We start from the raw sequence: 21,900 nt of genomic DNA on the forward strand, positions 1-21,900 counted from the left end.
TTATGTTGTTCTGCTCCTGGAAGATACAGCTTGCAGAAAGATAAAACAAGATGCTATAAAAGCCAAACTACTTTTCACACAGTAAAACAAATGCAACTAAAATTAGAAAACGGCAAGATAAGACTACAAACTTCCATTCGACAGATTCTTCCTCCAAACTCCCAAGATCCATGCTGTCAGGAAGCTGATTTAGCCAAATACCAGGCTTAAAGATCCGACAGCAATGCAGTCTTTAATGATACACTTTAACACCTCTAAGGTGTGTCAAAGGGTGATTTTTTTTTCCTTTCACTTGTAGTTTCTTTGCAGACCTGCTCAGTGAACAAACAGCAGGAGAGCTGGACTAACAGCAGGCAGCTCCCAGGTGTGAATTGGAAATCAGAAGCTGCGGAAAATAAAGAGCAAGAGTTCTCGTTTAACCACAGCGGATGTAATGCTGAGTCTCTACCGCTGAAGCTGACAAATGTGGTTCTTCTGATGTTTCAAACTCAGATTGCAAAGCACTTCCTCAAGGTGTTTTACTTATAGTTTTTCAGGGAGTCATATGTTTGTAACCCTTAAAAAAAGAAATCCAAAATCTAACAGAAATAACTGAAAAGTTTTTGTATGAAACAAAAGCAGCAAGATCAATTTAAATGTACAGATGGGGATTGACTTCAGACAGTGATGCAGTACCTCTGTGGGTTTGGCTCGTTGTGTTTGTCCCTCTCATGCTTAATCATTCTGTAGCGACCGATGCGAACGTCTGGCCTGGACACCTTCATCCCATTGAGAGTGATCCTGCAGCACATACAGATGGAATATTCATTAGAGGACGGAGAGAGAACGAAAACACAAAGACCAAGGGAAAAAGGATTAACTGCAAGAGAAAAAAATAACAAAAATCTCAACTTCAACCTAACATGATTTACATTGCCGTTTTATTGTTGTTCTTTTCTACTAAATCCCAAACATTCACGGAAAATCTTAATGAGTCAATCAAATTAATTGGCACCTCTGCCAGATGTGTAAAAAACCTTTTATCAGGGCACAAACAAAAATAAATACTGAAAAATGTCACTTTCAATTTTGATTTTATTCAGAAAATCCAAAAGAAAGAAACAGTATTTTTTTGAAAAAAAAAAACAAAATAAAAAAACAAACAAAAAAAAAAACATTTGTGCCTGTAGGACTTCTTCACAATTCCTTTTTAGCAAAGCTCCTCTAGTCCTGGCTTCTCTCTACTGGTTTTTGTTGCAGATACCACAAGTTTTATGTAGGGTTTAGGGCTGGGGCTAGTGATCATCATGGAAGAAGATTGATTTGATATCTTGTGAACCTTTTTTGTATTGATCTGGTCTTATTGCTGGATCTTTAACCTGCTTACAGAATGAGTGTGTCATTTTCTGGCAGAAACCACTACATTTTTATTCAAAATGTCCTATTTCAAAGAAGTAATTGTGCTATGTCTTCTGAGAACATTCCCAGGGACTGTAGGAGAAAAAAAGGCCCAGCGCGTGACACATCTTAAACTGTTAATCATACAAAAAAGGTATCCATTAGCTTTTTTTAAAGACTAAAGGTCTAAAGACTGCTGTATTCCCCTTTTGTTTTTCTCTCTTTAAAATCTGCCCCTTTTTCTAACCTTTTCTTTTATTTTGTCTTTTGTATTTCTGGTCAAATATTTACAACATCATTTCAAATGTTTGTACAACACACAGATCTGCAAGAAATCTTAGGGATGTTAATAGGTTGAGGGAGATTGATTTTATTCAGAACAAGGGAACAATTTGGGGGACACTCGCCATCTTGTTTCAGTGTTACTTAGCTGTGAAATTAGATTTCTTTTTTTTAAATCTCGTTTTAAACATGTATAGAAACTGGTTCCTGTCCACATTGATGAGTAGTCCCGAGGCAGCATATTGTGATGGGCCATTTACTTTTCAAATAAAGACAAAAAATAAATAAACAAGTGAAGTATTTTCTGTTGGTACTTCATCAAAAAATGTAAAAAAAAAAAAAACTCAAAGTTTAATGTGAAACACAATATGCTTCTCACACACTAAATACAGACACAAACAACAAACTTCACAAAAAGACAACAGATTTATGCTTAATTAAAACCAAAAGTTTACCAACTGTAAATTTCCTGTGTCTAGGTAGATAAGCAGTATTTCAAAAGGGTTTATGTTTTGTAAACAATAACTCATTTGGTGTTAAGATATGAGGGGTTTTTTCTGGTAACGAACTGCCACAAAGTGTAAATCAGATTTTTACTTTTGTGTGGAATATCTGTTTTATAATATATTCATCACCAATGCCAAAAAACCCCAAAACATTTTCACTTTTCTGAAAAATTCACCAACTGCACAATTTATAAGTAGTAAGTATTAAGAAGTATAAGGTAAGTAGTATTTCAAAAGATCAGAAGAAATCTTATCTTGTTGTTAACCTGTTGCAAAGATATGAGCGCGTTTTCTGATAACCAAGTGACACAAAGTAAACATGTGATTTTTACTTTTGCAAAAGTAAAAAATTAGTTAGTACACTAAAAGGCAGTGTACTAACATTAGCACAAACAATAATGTAGCTACTCCCCACATTAGCAGTAGTCTGTTCCCTAAAATAAGCTTTTTAGCTATTTTGTTTGTTTATTAGCCATGTTTTGTATACTGAATGGAGGAAGTCAATGTAAGACAACATGCTAGTTATACCCCTATAACTAGCATGATTCAGTATAGACCCACATGCCACTAGCAGCATTTAGGCCAACATTAGCATTTTGGCTAATTTTAGCTTATGCACTAATTTTAACATACTGAATGGAGTAAGTCCATGTTACTCAACATGCTTGTGATTCTCCACATGCTATTGAGTACATTGTAGCTTACTTTAGCATTGATGCTAATTTTTAGCATCAGAATGGTGGGTTCAGGTTTCTTCAGAAATGTTCTAGTTAATGTTATTATGGGGTCATTGCTGCAGTATTTGAGTCACAGTTGTTGATTCTGTTGCAATGGGATACATACTGTAGGTGGTGTATAACGCTGACTTTGCCATTAAAGTCTTTCTTCATTTCACTTTCCATTTTCATACTTTTTCTATAAGCAAATTTTTTGCTTACTGTTTTTCCATTCAGCTTTGCCTCTATGCTTTTATCATCACTTGTTTATTTTCATCCTCCGTCTCCTCCTCTGCTCTTTCCAGTTTCTACTTTCTATTTACAAACCTCCCTCAATTTCTGCATCACTACTCTTCGTCTTTAATCTCCCACACAGACGAGGGAAATGTAAATGTAGCCCATAAAAAAATAACAATAAAAATCAAAAACAAATTGGCTGATAAAAGATTACAGACCCAAACTGAATTAAAACAAACCCAGAATAATTTTACACAGAAATAAAACAGTCTGACTCCTTTTCTTTTTTCTTTCTCTGAAGCCTCAGCAACTTTGCTGAGTTGGCACATATTTGTTTATGATTGCCTTTGACATAGTGTGCATGCATGCATTTGAGCGAGCAGGCATTTGCATAGTCTTAGGGATTTATTTTGATGCAAATAATGTGAGTTTGACAGTACGAAGTCTCTGTAAGCCCCCTTCTTTCCCTCTTTCAGCTTTTCAGTGAGCTTAGTTTTACATTATTCCCAGTTCTGCATCTTTTAAATAATCCCTTCTGTGTCCTTTGACCTGCAGAGTGTGAAGGACTTCACTGTCTTGAATCATTTCTCTTTCACATGATTCAGTATAGACCTCAAAGTGTTATTTGAATCACATATGGTGCAATTCTAGAAAGAGATCTTAGGGAAGCTCAATAGATGGTTTAGCTAACTGTTTGTATCATTCCACAAAAAATATTTTATTAAACTCTATGTTTAATAAAATGTGAAAAAATGAATTTACTTAGAAAATGTATATGCAGAAACAGAAAATCAAAATTCTTTAGCAATGAAGCAATCCTTTGTAACAGTAATTTATTGAGGCAAAAGCAATTTTAAGTACATTTTATACAATTCAGTGTAATAGACAAACATAATGGGCTTAGGGGGATGAATAAGTAAAAAAATAACTCAATATATTTGGATTAATTTCCCAGGTGATTTCATTGCTATTTAGCTTAATAACTCTCTTTAACTCAATATAATTTTGTAGCACAACATGCTGGTGTCAGCAGAATTATCCCTGATAATCCTCAATACAACACATGCACTGCAATAAGCAACAGACAGAGCCAACTGATCATTAGCCGGTGAACACTTCAGGGTGTTTGTCAGCAAAAGAGCCCAATGTTTCCCTCAGGAATTGTTGAGGTCAAACAGGAGCAAGAGGAAAAGCGAAAAGTGCATTTTTTTTCCCTGCACAGATACAGCTCCTCTTGGATAAAATTGCAAATACAGCACCCTGCTGGTAACCCTGTTAAAGTTCTGTAAATACCATAAATTTTTAGAGCAGCATACTCGCACTGAAAGATTTAGAAAAATCCAACCTTTTTTTTCTTACATTAGGATGAAGAGTAAACAAGTTTTTTTTTTTGTTTTTTTTTTTACAAAAACACAACATAACAAAATGAGTTAATATGCTAGTATACTTACAATTTCTTTGTCCATCCATGACAGTCAAGTCTTACCCAATGATATTTTGTAAGGCTGGAGCCAATGAAGCATACTCCACAATCTTTCTAGATCAGGGATGCCCAAAGTCGGTCCTCGAGGGCCGGCATCCTGCACGTTTTAGTTCTCTCCCTGGTAGTACCAACAACCTTTTCAGCATGTCAATGTTCTTCTTAGGCCTTCTAACGAGCCATCATTTGATCCAGGTGCATTAAACCGACTTTTGGCGCCCGTGTTCTAGATACGCCACAGTCCTGGATCTGCTCTTATGCTTTCTTTTCCTTGGTTTACAGGATTTAGGCCAGGGCACTGATGTGTCCATGAAAGATGGTTGATTTATTTTTGTCTGGTGAACAATGGTTGGGAACAGATTCTTATAATTGTTAAGGTCACCAAGATGACATTTTTTGCAACAGCTTTCCCAAAAGTGAGATATTGTTTTACATCCCTTATCATGTTGCTCACTATATGTCTGGGTAGGATAACATTGCACCCTCTTCCAGTCTCATTTTATCACACTTTCTGTTGTTTTGTACATTTTAATGCATCTGTCAAATGATTCAAACCCTTTGAAAAACATTGTCACCCCCTCACCTGTGATTGATGCTGCAAGAAGTACTAAAGGAAACGATACAAAACCTTTCAGTGCAACTTCCTTTGTCATAAAATACAAACAAGAATAGATACCATCAGGTTTTAGCAGTTTAGGTTTTAGCAGTTTAGCATTCTGTGGTCCGCTTGACTTTTACATAAGCATTCGAATGGCGCTGCAGTTCACTTCAACCCACTATGTTCTAGGTTTTTAGGGGGACTAGAGTTTGCTTTTTTGGCCTACGTCAGAGTTCGATTGTGTATTCACACCTCCCCCAAAGAACCAGGCTAAAATTTGTTTAAAGTGGACCAAAGCTGGTGTGAATGCTCCCTAAATTTCAATAAATTTCATACATTTCCCTCCGCAAAGCTTTTTTCTAGGATTAAAAGTTGTTTTCAATAAAAACAGTATAAAATTAATAAACATTTTCCAATGTATATGTAGGACAGTGGCAGTAACAACATTCACTCACTTCTAGACCGTTGAAAAAGAAAATGAGAAAGAATATAATTTGCATCAGTATGTTTCTTTGTATAAACAACATTTATGGATTCTTAGAAATCCTAATTATTTGCAATGTTATTGCAAAGCTTCACAAAAAACATTATGCATTATATTGGCTGTCTAATCTCGTTTATTTATGTCAATAGAAAACTCTTCTGGCCAAAAACACGAATTTGCTAAGCCCCCCATAACCCCCTCCCCCCCAAAAAAACAAACAAACAAAAAATAAACAACAAAACACCAAAACAAGGTCAAACATGTTTTACATTTCACCAGAACGAATAAGTGAGATAAGATCATGTTGTTGGGTAAAGGAGACTTACAACTTATGTCTAAAAGGTTCAGTTGAAGTCTCAGTTTAAAACAAAACAGTAATGATCGATGTCCCAGATCAGCTTTCAGTGCCATCTTATACACATACTACCCTGTATTTATGTGAACAGCAGAGTTCTGACCTTTATCAGAATCAAACTTTAGCTAAAAGCTGCAATGACGCATCAGAACAGTGAATATGTTCTGCGACTGGCAGGAGACAATAACACAGCCTGACAGCGCAGTGTGAATATTATGTAAGGAGGAACAGGACAGCCACGATCATGTGAAGCAAAGAGAAGGAAAACCTCTCCTCTGGGAGATGGATGCAACCCAGCGACAACGTGTTGGACCAAAACCTACACGGTGGCTGCTATAAAATTACCAACCACATGCAAGTTTTTAGTACAAGTTCTTTGCATTTTCTCCATTTCAGTTGCATTTGTACCTTATCCCATAAGTTAACACTTTGTGTAACCTCCTTTTGCTCTAGCTAGAGATGTGCATCTTTACAAAGTATAGCTCAAACTCAAGTTAGATGGAAAATGCCAACTTTGAATTATTCAAACGTGAAAATGTTTTCATAAAACCTTTTCCACTGTAACCCTGGCAGTGATTGGAGTCACTGTCCTGCTGGTAGCTGAATCTGATCTTGCTGTAGACCTCACCAAAATGTATCCATGTATTGTGAGCTGTGTTCCTTGATCATCATGTTGCGGTTTTGTAAAAAAAAACACCCAAAAAAACATGTATTTTTTCCTTCCACTTTACAATTATTCTTTTTATTTATAAAAATATTTGAATATTTTATTTAAGGCAACGTGTATGACTGGATTTCATGTAAAGAAGCAGCAAATTATGTTTGATGGTCTTTCAACAAAGTGTCAAAGTTTTGTTCCTCTTGGATTCGGCAGGAGAAAAAACTGACCTACTGCAACCAGAGTCAGAATAAAAAGCTGAATATAAATTTGGCTTTCCTAACTGAATATATTACACAGAAATGTCTAAACTCCTAGAAGCAACATCAATAAAACTAAAAAGGTATGATCTCTGCAGATTGTCCAGCACGTCTCTCCATGTAAAAGCAAATCTCCCTGCTAAAATGTTTTATCATGAAAAGCTGCATTAGTGCCCAGCAGCAGTCTTGACAGTGGCCTAGAGAGAAATTCATACAGTCTACAGTCTCAGACATTTCATTGGATTAATCAGGAATTTTTGAAGCTCTCTCCCCTTATTCCCACCAGTGGAGGTAATTGCATTAGCGCAATGAAGTGGAGAAGAAGTTAAGTCTTGACTCGTGTCTTAGCTCTCACTGCCTGTGCGATAGAGATGTTGAAGAAGGAGAACTGCCTCATGAGTGCCAAAGCGAAGAAATGAATCTATTCCTTACTTTATTTTTAAGTGTAGGAGTTACAATTTAAGACAAGATTTCATCAAAAAATGAAAAGGCGACCCCAGACATGCTAAAATGCAACAGTACATAATTTTTTATTTTATTTACTACCAAATAAAATTCTTATATTTTTATAATCTACAATCTGTGACAGTAAAGTTGTTTCATTTAGCAAACTCTCACTTTCTAAATCGCAAATCCAGCTTTTTGGGGATTTCCAGTTATTTTTCTTACTGGGAAACAAAAAGTATAAAGAAACCAAGCACTAGTTCATATTCTTCAAAATAACTGTGAATAAATATTGTAGGTAATTACACTCTAATCAGTATAGTTTAATATTTTAGAAGCAGTAGGAATAAAAGTTGTTTTTAAATAAAAGCGGTTTCAGGATTTTATGAATACTTATTTTTTATTTTTAGTAAACAATGTGCTAAGTTTATTTCAGGCTGTATGTAGAAATATTTCATACCAGCTCATACAAGACAGGATGGTGAAGCAGAAAGACTTCTTTTAACCCCCTGATGCATGACATATTGACTACACAGTCTTCCATGAGTGGGTCTTTTTGGACCCATGTTAAAATCAATGTGTTTTTATGCTACTTTTGTCATTTTGATTCAAAATAATGTTTAGTATGATACTTTCTGCTGTGTTTTATTTCACACAAGAATTATTTCATGTTTGAAATATTTTCATTTTTCACTTTTTTAAGCATTTTTAGAAGAAATTGTAGAACATTTGTGACGATTTGTAAAACATTTTTAAAACGAAATGACAACAGCAATTTAACAACAGCAATGTTGGAACAATGTCAGCGTCCATTATGTGTGTGTGTGTGTGTGGGGGGGGGGGGTAGTCCTATCTAGCACTAACTGAAATCTCTCCCTCATTTTTCTCTTTTCTATCCCTTTTCACATCATGTACTCACTTTGAAGTTATAAAGATTCAGGGCAACATTCAAGGCAGGCTAATCCTGTATATGTTCAACAAAAGGTCTATAAGCTGCATTTTGCTGTATTTCCACTCCACTGCCTCCTTCCATGTGGATATCCTGTACCAGCAGCTGCTGACTGAGACTATTCTGTCGGACCATACCTTCCACTCAATGCTTCATTTCTCTCCCTCCCTCCTTTCTTCTCTGCTCTTCCCACTTGCTTCTCTAATTTCCTCCCGAAGCAACGTTCCTCCTCTGTCCTGTTATATCTTCCTTTTTCTGTCAGCACAGCCCTCATTATTGTGTGTTTCACAGCGATCGACCAAAGAGGGTAGAAACAAGATTGTACCAACTTGTTAGAAGATAAAAAATAAATAAATAAAAATACTAAAATATTCACTCAGTAAGGTCACAGCACATGCCTGGAATCACTTGTTTGGTTATAGAAACTACAGTATCCTACTGTGGCTCAAAAACACGTCCCAATTTAAGTGGAGATACCGTCCAGGTATCCATTTGAAGACAGAAATATTCACATTAGACATTGTTAAAATAGATACAATCTGTGCATTGTGGAGGAAGGGAGAATCTTCAGAAGAAGCACAGCAACAGAGGTAAGTATTTTTTGGGTTGTTAAAGGAGAGCTCTTTCTTTTTTTTAAGGGTTTGAGGCCTGAAACAAGGACAGAATGGTTATTACTTCTGAAATTACTAAAGTAATAAGTAATTTTCCAAACATTGCTGATTGATTCTGCAGAGACAGCAGCAGGATATTAAAAAGTTTGTTTTCCAAGTTAGGGCTCAATTTTCTCCTACTTCTGATTAAATTTAAAGGAATGATCTCATTTACTAAGTACATCTTAGGAGTCCTTACTCACCTACAAGCGTTTATTGTACTTTATTCAAAAGGAAACTAGCCTAAGGCTAAAAGAAAGTTTTGGTCTATTAAGATGCAGAGTAGCTGCATTTTTAATTCGATAATTCAGTGTAGATTTTTTTTTTTCCAACACTACTTGAAATTTTTGGAACAATCTAAGTTTAACTGCTGGTGTGTGTGTGCATGTGTGTGTCTAAACTGACATCCAGGTTGTAATAAAAACCATCTCTCTGGTTGGTTGTGGCTTTGGGATTCTGGGACCAGTTGCCGAGACAGAAACAGATTCTGTGGGAGCAACTTCACACTCTGATGACTTTTAAGATGTAACCTTTTCAATTCAATGAAGCTCACAGAAGGTCAGATGGACATTTGTACAAACAAATTTTGATATGAACTGCATGATGCCTCAAACTTAGATCACCACACACTGACGTTGCTGTTTCGGTCCTCTGCGGCTTCATTTTGTCAGTTTGTCTCCTCCGCACACTGATTCAACTTTATTACGCAGCGTCCTCAAGATAGTCAAGCTGTCTTTTGTTCCTCGACAGTAAAAAGAAAATGTGAGTGCTTGCTGCTTATCTAAAGAGCAAGGGAGGAAATGTTTCTCCTTCGTGCTGACGCTCGAGGATGCTTTTATTTCCGTGCGCTCAGAAAACAAGCTCTTTCTGCACTTTTCTGTCTTTACTACTGGCTATAGTTTGTTTAACCTACAGAGGAATTATCAGCCTATGATTTAAGTACAGATTTGGATTTCTCTACTCTACAGCTCATGCCATATTTTAGGGACACAAGCAGAGTATGTGAGGCCTGAAACAAGTCAAGATGACAGACGTTTAACAAAATCAGACATCCTTGCTTCAGAGCTGTCTCTTTAAAGAAACATCAAGAAAATCTGTCATGACACAGCTGCATCAATTAGCCCCTATTTTGTTCCTATCTTTCACACTATTTCATTATTTCTGTCAGATGACCATTAAATTGTAATTTTTAAGAAAATAAATTACACACCCTACCTGTTATTGATGCAAAGATATTTTACTGCAGCTGCATAATCTCAAACAGAAAAATCCGAACAATCACTGGAGTCCTTTCATTCAGTTGTTAATTCATAAAAAAAATATTTTCTTTAAGATAATCATCAATGCTATTTAGTATCTCTATCAATTCCAATAAAATTAATGTAAGGGTGATTTGAAAAATCTACGCTTGGATTTTTTTTAAGTTCATTAGATATCCATTAGATATCCTTTAATATGACAAGCCTAATATTTTTCTTGCTCTTATTCCCGCCATGTTGGGTAAAAGATCAAGTCTATCTGTTCTTGCAGAATATGTTTACGTCGTCAGATGTGGTGGTTCCATTTTCTTCTGCAATTACTGACAACTGTCTGTGAACACAAAGGCTGCGGATCCTTTTGTGCCATTTCCCTGACTGATACCTTTATACATCAAATCCTTTTAATGCTCTTTAACCTCTCTGCAAACTGTACCTATGAGAAAATCCCTCAAGAGAGCAGAACTTTATTTCTCAATAATCAGATTCTCTATAATTGACTGCAGAAAAATAAGGAATGATGGGATTCAATGCTGGTTTAACAACATTTAATGAAAGAGTATGCAAGAAAGTCAGTGCAGGTTCACTTATTTTACTAACTCAATTCATGAAGGAAAATGCACAATTTTTATTACACATATACATATGTTTGTAAGCCTTTATTTCTGGTAAGTATTTAGATTTTCTACTTACAGCTAATGAAAACATCACATTTAAGATTAAAGTTAAAAACTGCCCAACATGTGATGTTGTGATGTCATCATAAGTGGAAGACAAGATTTGATCTGCTCTCCAGCTGCTTTATTGGGTCAAATACATAATTAGCTGCATCTAAATTGTCACTCTGAATTTAAAAAGGTACACTGGTTTTATTATTCTCTATTTGTTAACCCAAGGCTAAGTTTAGTAAAACACAATAAAAGTACTTTTTTGATATCCATCATTTATTATCATTTTCCTGAAGCTTTGTTACAAGCCTTTCTTTCCTTTTCAGCTCCTTGACAGAAAGGGAAAAATATTCTAAAAATAACAAACACAAAAGTAAAAAGTGAGATTTCAAACACTTCTCATTTCTTGTTCAGCTGACCTGACCCTGATTTGTGACTAAACTTATCAAAGGCTTGACACGTTCAAAGGGCTGCTCTAAAAATACCATTGTCGAGGCTTCAGAGAAGCGCTCACTGCTGTGACTGCATGTCTATAAGATGCTGGCTCAAGCACAGCTAAAAGTCACAGCTGGGAGGTTTACTGAGCCAAAGGGTAAAGGTCAGCGATAAGAGTGGCAGAAGGTGGTTGGTAGCTGTCCAATGCTTTAGCTGCGTGCTCAGACTTTGTCCTTATCGGTGAAATCATCCAACATTTGGTTGAGGTCTGGCTGGGGGAGTGGCACATATCCTATCTGAAGCCCACCCCGTGCAGCCGGGACAGCTCTCCTCTGGGCTGAGATGAAGCTGGCAGGACCCATTTCAGTCTGACGCATCAAAACCAGCACAAAAAAGGAAATTGCTGGAGGGAAGCAAGCAAACAAGATGTGAAGAGATGGATGGCTGCTGGGTTGGAGAGAAGTACTAACCGAGAGAGGGGGAAGGTGCTGAAGGTGAAAGCAGGAAGTGTATAAAAAAAGCAATTTATTGGTTTAGTTGATGCTCCTTTTTCAGAGCTGCTTTCAAAGAGAGAACAGACGGAGGCTGGTGGACACATCAGCCGCTTGCTTGATTCAAACTCATGAACTATGTCTTCTAATTCAAGCTGAGCGAAAACCAGAGCACACTCCTTTGCCACTGTGCATTCTAACACGGCTCTTTTATTTCTCCATCTCTTTGCTCCTGTCTTACAGCTATTTTTTACTAAATCCAGTGAGACTCTGTCTGCTGGATATTTAATTAGTTTACCTTGGATATTCTTCCTCTCTGCACCCTACCACATGTGGCATTGTCTTCACCCTTGAATTTCAAATTATTTCTACAAATAAGCTTTTCTTCAGGATATCACTCACTTTACTCCTTGTGAGACCTTTTTTAGGGGTTGCAGCATTAAATGTGTAACAATGGTCAGTTATGCAAGAGCATATACAGTATATATACAAGCCATTCTTTTCTAATACCAAGACAGCCTCCAAGCAAAATATGCTCTAAAGCAGATTGACCTTGTTTATATTTCTGTGAAGGAGTTTCACTCAAATTAGAATCTTGTGAATCGAGATCTTATTCTTATTTGTAACAACATGTCATAAATAACCGATGGGGGCAGGAATCCCTGAGAGGACAAGAGCAAAAATTGCTCTGCTGATATTAATCAAGACCAAGGGACCTGCATGGGTGTCATGTTAAAAGTACAAAATCAAGAAACCAGGCAAACCAAAGACTGACTTGGTGTCAAAAAAGAAAAAAAAAATTATAATTTTGAGCCACAGAACACGCAGCAGCTTATGGATACCGTTTCCCTATGATAAAAACAGTAAAATAGAGGACAATATTTTCCAAAACAATATCTAATATATTTGCAGGTCAACAAATTATGTGCAACCATCTAACATGTAGGTCCTGATTAGCCAAGCTAAAAATAAATGAATATAGACCTAAGCCAGGGTTTCAAATGGATTTTAATAGAGGAACAGATCCGCAACTTCCATTTCACTTCATAAATCCCATCTCTATTTATCACAAATTAAATTTATATTACCATCCACCTGTCTGCTACTAAATGCGCTAAAAGGAATTATAAATTAACTAAAAATGAATATATGAATTATTTAAATAACTGAAATATTTAAAGTATTGTAATTTAAATAGAACATCTTGTAATTGTTAGTTACCTTCCTAAAGGGGGCCTCACCATCTGTGATATGACATATCATGAAGGTTCTTCAGATACAAACTAAGGTATTTCAGCAGTGATAGTGATGGGAGGTACTAGAAATAGGCAGGTTCAAGAGAGGTTGGTAATACTTTCACCTGGTACCCCAACCCAGACAAAAATCACCACCAGAGATTTTTGGTCCTGCTTGGTTTTAGTGTTAGCTATAAAAACGCAGCCTCACTCTCCTTAACAGCTCGTCCCAGGGTGTATTTTTTTCAAGGGCATTTCTACTTAACTGATTTAAAAACAACAACAACAACAACGAAAAAGACTGGATGGTGGATAGTGGGGGTTTACAAATAAAGCCCTGCATAACCCTTGTTCTGAACTCTGTTCTCTTATTTATTGTGGTGGTTCTTATACTGAGATTGAGTTCGTGACTTTTATAGAAAAAGATAAATGTGCATAACAGAGAGAACTGCCTGTAACTTAGAAAAATGAACAAAAACCTATTTCTATTCTACTCAGCCCTGCAAGACAGTTTGTTTAGCTCCACTGCACTCTGCGAGATTTTTCAGACCTGTCAGGGTGAGTTCATGGCTGCAAATATAAATTAAAAATAAAGCATAAATTAATTTTTCTACAGTTTCTTGCATTTTGACAAACAAATAACTAATATTTTCTAAGCTTTAATATCCAGTTTAGCTGTTTCTATGTTTTCATTTTACATGTATTTTACAAAATAAAAACAAAAACCTTATGCCAGTGGTTCTTTACTTCAAGCCTACAAAATAAAACAGACAATGTTATAAGTATTTCTAATGGGAGATTAAAGTATTTACAGATAATGCTACATATTATCTGTAAATTTGTAAATCTGAGACACGAAAGAAATATCTTTTCACAAAGCAACAGTGAAGCCTCTGCTCTAAAGTGGAAGTTCATAAGGTTGTAGAAAACATTATGGTCATCTTTCATATTTATAAATTTGAAAGTAAAGTTGAGGAAAAAACTGTAAAAAAAATAAATCATCTAACAGAGAAACATAAAAATGACCAGCCTTTAAATCTGAATATTTATCAAGAAAAAAACAGAAAAAACAAACAAACTATAAGACCCCAAAATGTACAGAACTCATCAGTCTGTTATTAACAATTTATTTTTAAACAATGTTACGCAGGCATTTTAAAAAATATATTTATATGTTGATTTTTACAGTTGTTAAAAAACTCTAGGGACTTTTATTTGGTAATTTCTGACTTCCTGTCTGTCTGGTGTATAAACATCACACAGCAGAACCCTGTTTCTCTTAGCCTTTCTTCAAAACGGGTAAAAATAGAGAACATACCACTCAAGTGGGTTAATTGGACTATGTGCTTTAGGCAGATTACATAAAGACTAAACAATCCAGTTGAATCTGTTGTGAAACAAATTATGAAAATATGTAAGGGAACTTTATGCACTGTTAAGTAGATGGAGGATCTGTAACACAGGCCTTTTTCTCCCCTGTAATTCGGGAACTTTATTAGTGTGAAATGAAATAAACTTTGGAAATGTTGCCAGTTGATTTTATGTTAACTAAAGACAGACAATTAGCTATGTCTTGATTATGAAACACAATGTTAGAAAGTTTACATTTGTTCACTAAATGTTTTTATCTTTCTCCCTCATTATCTCATATATCAGAGTGGCTAAAATAGCCCAGTTGAAGTGCAGGGAAATATCTCTGGGGAAATCTACAGCATCTAATAGCTGAGTGTTTGTTTTCCTCCAATAAAAACTTAGTGGTTTAACTCTATCTGTCATCAGTCTGGCACATTATTGCAGACATCTGAGCACACACAACCCTCTCACACGGCAACCATGGATCTCTTTTTATCACATCTTACCAGAATCAGAAAAAACAACTGTAATCTTCTGAACACCATTTTGCTTCACACAGTCAAACAGTGCCTTTCTCAAATGCTCTATTTCAGTTTTCTTCCAACATACTGAGTGGAAAAGATAAGCCTCACACTGTGAGGGCAACACACACACACACACACGCCCATATGCCATACAGCAGAAGAGGAAAACAGCGCATACAGAATATAGATACAATGAAGATGTAGGTGGCACTGAATCTGTGGAGAGGCGTCCTGTTGTCTTAAGCTGTGCGTCTTTATAATTAGTACACTTGAGCCGAGTTTGCTGAATGCAAATGTAACTGACATAATTTTTTCTTTGAAGCTGACTTTGACGAGCTGTAAAGAAACACCCAAGTGACATTTTTCAGTTGAGTGAGGGGGGCTTATGGAATCACATATCAGGAAATATGTAAAACCGCAAGTACATATCTGTACAGTTTTTAACTTCAAATGAAGCATCCAGCCCCACAGATGCTGAGTTACTCATAATATCATCAGTTAACCAGGTAATTAAACAGAACCAAGTACAAGAGAATCATGCATCCAAGATGATTCGAACTAATTATCATCTAAATGCCTGAATGCAACCAGGCAGACCCAACTTATCTTCCTGTCAACCTGTCAAACAACTAATGCCCTCTCGGATTTGACTCCAGCCAACACCCACTGCAACATAATTAGTGAACTTCAGCTTGACATGAAAAGCTGACTGAAGCACTTCAAAAGGTTAATTTATGAAATAATCATTCTACTTCTCTGAACAGTTGTAATAAATCATCTAAATGAAGAACTCACGTGTCGCTTTTAGCTGATGTGTCCAATTTTCTACAGATATAGCAGAAATAAGGAGTAATGGATGACAGTGCATGTATTTGTGACGGCTTGGGCTGCTGTAGGTGGTCTTACACTGTTCTTAAAAAACAATAAAACTTAATATTGACAGTTCCAACACATCTTTATACTTTTCTCAAAAGAAATCTGTATCAAAGCTTATATTTATTTGTTTGGCCTCTGCTGGGACACGTCTATTTAAGCTCAAAATTATTGCTTGTATCAGGTTTTAAGGGCTAAAGTAGGAAGCAAAATTCTGACTAATTTCTACAAAATGAAAAAAGGAATCAAAAGCATGGCAAAATATCCCTTTTTTGGCCCATTTTTGTAAAAAGTGAATTGGAAACAGACCTATCAACTTTCCCTTCAATCCTCATCACTTACCGGTTATAGATGTCGTCATCCTCTCCTCCCCAGCCCCAGTACTCGTTTGGAAAGCCATTGATTTTTAGAAACTGCTTTTTACTGAGCCCCGAAACTCCTCCAAAGTAGCCAGCATAGGGCAACCTGCAGAACAGGGAGGAAAGACATGGGAAGCAGAAAAGGTGAGAGGAAGTTAAGAGAAGTAGTAGATGAGTCCAGACAACATGAAGAAACATTTCAAATCTACATATTTATTCTAAATAAACAATTTTCTGAAAATGAATTCTGTAAACGAGCAAAAACATTAATTTGGAGGATTGGTAGCACCACTTCTCTGCTGAATCAAAACAGGATTTTATTCTGCTTTGAGGCGTGAGAAGATGTCCTCAGAGAACTAAGAATTTCAGTAGAAAATACAACTTCTGACATTTTTATGTTCAGCCTGGGGAAGATCTTATTGTAGATCAGTTTATTTATAACATCATAACAATTTGACAAGAGACAGACATAAAATAGAGCAAATTTTTGAAAAAGTTGCACCAGAAAGCATTGTTGTTAATTTATATTTATGGACATTTGTAACCCATGATAATTATTTGATTCTTTCCTACTTGCTTTTCATCTCAGCTGTTGTTCATGCTGTTGTTTGGCAAATGTGACTTAGTCACAACTTACCGACATGCACCATACCACTCCATGCATCAGCTAAAACTACAATATTCATTTGCTCAAATAAAACCTAAATCAGTATGAAAGTAAAAGAGTCAAAATATCTGACATACATTAAGACACAATGCTTTGAACAGGTTAGGCATTTTATCTTCTGCTTCTCAAAGAACCCAGCCATCCATTAACTTATCTTTTATTCATAATTAATTAGTGTTGTAGAGGCTGCTGGTGCCTGGTTCCAGCTGCTAATGGAACAACAGGTCAATTTACTCCTTTTTCAATTCGTACCTCTAATTTGTACCCATTGCCATTTAGTGCCTCTCTACATCAATTTAATACCCAAAAAGCATGACAACAAAAACTGACATATGTTCCTGAACTAGTACAACACACTTTATCTCTCTTGGTAGAAACATATTTCCTTGAGCTGTAATCATACATAACTCAAATTTCAGATTTAATTTAATTCTAGTTTAACTCTGTATCACCTTGTACTATTATCTTAGTTCTTATTACAATTTGAGCCAGTAGAAACTAATTAAGTATGAAATATTGCAATGTTTGATCACCAAACCTAAATGAATTAATTATCAACCTCTTGCTGATATATACTGCATTTTCACAGCAGTCATATAACCATTTTTCCATACAGTAGGCTATGAACAGGTTTTAATATTACATTTTTAATGGTTAAAGAGGCCCCCAGGGAAGTATGAATTGACGCATGGTCAGTTCAAAATGTCCCGAGGCAGATATCTGTCATACCATGTCAGGTAAAGTAAAATGATCAATCTACTATGGTACAAAATGACCAGCTATTCACACACAGACTCACAACTATGGGAGATTTAGGAGGTGCCATTAACCTAACAGCAGCAGGATAAAAATCTTACACAGACAAGAAAAGAACATCCAAACTCTGCACAGTACAGCCTTGCTTTAGATTTAACCCAGGACCTCCACTACAATGATTAGACTTTCAGGAAACCCGTTTAGCAGACATTCACTATATCTTCTAAATCACTGCAGCATCATGGGAGGGCAGGTGCTTATCTTATGGGTGAGAGGTGAGTTTTCCAGTCTGTCACAGGACAGCACAGAGATGTACAGTAGGCAACCATGAACCCACACCGAAGGTCAATCTAGAGGCCATAAAAACCCTAAAAATCAGACCATCTTATAATAGGGATTAGAATGATTATTATGATTGATTGGCGACCTGCTCAGAATGTATTTCACCTTGTGCCCAATACTTGCTAGAGATAGGAAGCAGCCCCCCACGATGCTTCCAGGATAAGAAGGTATAGACAATTGATGGATGGATCAAATAGCAACATTATTAACTTAAACGTAAACATCAATCCCCGTTTGAATACTAAAGTTTCCTTAGGGTAAAGTAATCCCTTCAGCGGTTCACCCAAACATCCAGGAGGTGTGCATGGACTGATATCCTGTGGCAGACAGTTTCTTTTTGTTGTGTTAAATATTGGGTACAAAAGGACAAAACTGGCAAAGTACAACATTGCGAAGGAGTGAACTGACCAGCACCTGCCAAAATCCTGCTCTCTGTTGTAGCAAACTCAATCAACAGCAGACATGCCTCAACAGAAAAGACAAGTACTTCACTCATGCTGAAATTAGCCTTCTTCAAACAGTATCAAGAGTGTTGTGGTTAAAATGGCCAAGTTTATTAAGGTGCAAAAAGGATGGGTTTTTGAGTTTCCAGCCAACCTATCACCAGTCATGACTGGTCAAGTTGGAAAACCATCCCATTCATGCCAAGGGATGATTTATTTTGTCAACACATCTCTGCTGAAGCTGTGAATGGCCAAATGTGCAAAACTTCAGTTTCAAAGGACTATTTGAATACAAAATGTACAAATATTTTCCAAGGGTCAGGCATTCGAGCTTTGCTTCCAAATATGTATTTAGCCAGCTGGATGGACTTTCATTACACTCCAGATTTATGTGTTACTGACTGGGAGTAGAGAAAATGTAGCTTGATATGTTGTTATTATAATATTTACTTATATTACAATTTCTGTTTCTCTTGTATCCTGCAGCCAAGATCTCCACCTAAAATGCCTGGTTTTGGGCAGATGGTGAAAGTCTAAGAGTTGATACAAATCTCAATGGAGGAAGAATGTGCAAACTCCACCCAGAGCAGCTCTGGCTGGGATTTGAAGCAATGACTGTTTCTGTGAGATAATATCTCCAGCAGCTGCTCCATTGCACCACTACTTTAAAGAACCCTTTTCAGGGAAACTCCATATCAAAGTGATGGAACTGTGAGTTTTCTTTTTATGTGCAGATTCACCTAACACAATTTACATTTAAATAAGGCATTTATGTCTGTCTGGCAATCTGATCTTTTATGTTTCTTGTCATTTTCAGACTTTAAGTGGATAATTTATGGGTGACTTTTAACTGTAACAGGATAATCCATATCCCTTTAATCCAATCGTGGTATGAATTGACTCAATGTAAAATACAAAATAAAAAATAAAAACACTCTGAAGAGGCTTCTGAAGCAGTTTCTCAGCAGTTGTTTATAAAACAACTTGCCTTGTTAAAGTGAATGCTAGGAAGCTTCTAATGATGAGTTCTCACATGTATGAATAGTGAATTAATGAGGTGAATTAATTTTCAAACTGATGAATAAACAGGGATATGTACTGAGTATGGAGTGTGTGTATGCGTGTGTGCTTGAAAACACGGCCGACTAAAAAAGGAAGACAAGCGTTTTTACTTCTTGTCAAAAGTCACGAGGCTAGTGGAGTGGGACGGACGTCAGTGGGGGGTGTCATGACAGGCGCCTGGAGTCTAACCAGAGGGCTTTGCGTATGTGTGTGTACACCTACATGTGTGTACACTCCATGTTGTCAAACGTGTGACAGCTTCTTGTTGAGAAATGACAGGCAGAAACTAATGAGAGCGTATGTCTCAGTACAAGTTCTGTGAGCAACAATATGGTCAGGAGGAATGTGAGCAGGTGTGTTCAACAGAACACATGTTGAGGGGAACAGGAGGAAAGAGAGTGAGAAAATATAAAAATGAAAAAAATATATGTAATGCAAGCTCTAGCTTAAGAAGTGTAAAGATTTGTTAAAACCTTTTTATATTAATTGCTTATTCATAAGAAAAGTGTGATCGAAAATCTCCCCATTGGATCAGACATCTTTGATAAATAAGCCAGAAGTTGAGCCCAGAAATGTTCTTCAGATACTTTCAGCCTTGATTCTGCATGTTTTGGTCCAGGACCTGGGGACCAGTTTAAAAGCATTAAAAGACCTTTAAAAGAAGTCTGGTGAATTTCAGAAGTAAATCAGGCTGAACAGTGGGAATAAAAAATAGCTTCTTTTGAAAGACCAGTGGAGCATACACAGCTTGTACTGAAAGTAAACATCACACCATCTGTTTGAAGGCTACAAGTGGGAAAATAAGGATAGTTTTTACAACAGGATGAAGATGATAAATGGATGTTCAAAACCACAGTTGGCACAGGCCACAGATTTTTAACCCAAAACGTCAATAAAACTGGTGAAAAGACCTCGACGATGTCAAAACTACTTATAAAGACTTTTTTGCACAAAAAATGTTTAAAGATTTGATATGTTTAAAAACATGTTTCCTGTCAAGATGATAGAAATAGACTGAATAATCTGATCAGTTAATGCATTTAACTCTTAATTATTAATTAAAGAAGTAAACCATAATGCCATTGATCCAAAAGTCATAAAGATGAACAGAAGGAATCTCTTTTCTTAAAACGAATTTCCCTTTTAGCAGAAATCTGCCACGTCTTCCAGCTTTGACCACATGTCAGACAAAGTGGTGGTCAGTCACACCTCCAGGTCTCTTGATTGTCTATGTCACACAAATAATAAAGTCCTAAAGCCGTTCATGTCTGTTGATTTCCTCTCTTCCAGTGTGCTGTACGTAATGGTTTGAGATTAATTTGACAGTGCAGCTGCATTTTAAAGGTCATATTAAAACATTATAAATTGCAGAGGCATTAAAGTACTCTCAGGCTTCAGCAATTTTTAAATTAGCCTCTTAGCTTTGAAAGATTTGGTCCCGAAGTAACATTAAAGTCGGAACAGATCAGGTTCCTTTTAAACTACAACTGTTAACATTTAATCTCATGTATAGGCACTTGAAGTGAGGGCAGAAATATTTGGACATTGATCACAAGTTTAGTTTTTTTTCACTTATGTTGAAAGAGACACAATTTGACAGTACAGAAATTAGATACAGTATTTGTCTTATTTAAAGAAGAACTACAGTGAAAGCTCTACGTACAAACAAGACTGACTATGACTTTTTCAGAATATGAATGAAACATGAATGTCCTAGAAATTTATTTTCCTGCACACACATTTGGCTACCGTATATGCCAGTCTGCACAGAGCCTGCAGCAAACTGGGCTTTGTTTGCCACTAGCCTCAGTGTTTTACTGCGTCACTCAAGATGTAATTTATAACATACCTTGGTACATTTTTGAAAGGTTATTAGAGTAACAACCTTAAATTCCCCCTGTATAAACCACATTGAGTGCAGTATGTAGAAAGTAAGTGGAGAACATTAACATTTACACAAGAATTAACAGGTTTTAATTAAGTCCTTCATACAAAATAAAGCGCTTGATTAATTCCTAAATTAAAAATTTACTTATTAATCTACTTTAATCAATTTTCTTTAAAAATACTGCATATTTCAGCTCATGCTAACAGTTGTGTTCATGTATTACATTAGACCCAGATGATGCTGTTATTTATGATGTGCATTTTATGAAAAAAATACTTATTTCAGTCGAACTTGAGACATGACTTTGAAATCACAGGGATGAGGAGGACTGCCTTCTGCCAATGGCCCTGTGCACACCTGGCACTAACATGAATGATCCAATTCTGTCTACTGTCTGAAATGCTGGGTGAGAGAAAGGGCCAAGAACCAATTTATTTTTAATTGCAAGCATAGAGACAGCAGTGAGAGTGCTGCAGCATCGCTATAGACAGAAATGTGCCATGATACCGGTGCGGCTGAAATTTAAGTTTTGTGTTTATCTGTTGCATGGAG

The 21,900-nt window shown here is 36.3% G+C and overlaps 1 protein-coding gene across 1 annotated transcript in view; it reads right to left on the reverse strand.

The window, feature by feature from the left end:
* Positions 1-21,900, reverse strand: part of b4galt2 (beta-1,4-galactosyltransferase 2) — a 158,748-nt gene that overhangs the window by 14,789 nt on the left and 122,059 nt on the right. Inside the window, exons 6-7 of the mRNA XM_023335623.1 lie at positions 16,174-16,296; positions 676-780 (exon numbers count right to left, since the gene is read on the reverse strand). Coding sequence (XP_023191391.1) covers positions 676-780; positions 16,174-16,296 — 228 coding nt within the window. The remainder of the gene's footprint in view (positions 1-675; positions 781-16,173; positions 16,297-21,900) is intronic.

The sequence above is a fragment of the Xiphophorus maculatus genome, chromosome 6 (assembly GCF_002775205.1).
Source record: "Xiphophorus maculatus strain JP 163 A chromosome 6, X_maculatus-5.0-male, whole genome shotgun sequence".
NCBI lineage: Eukaryota > Metazoa > Chordata > Actinopteri > Cyprinodontiformes > Poeciliidae > Xiphophorus > Xiphophorus maculatus.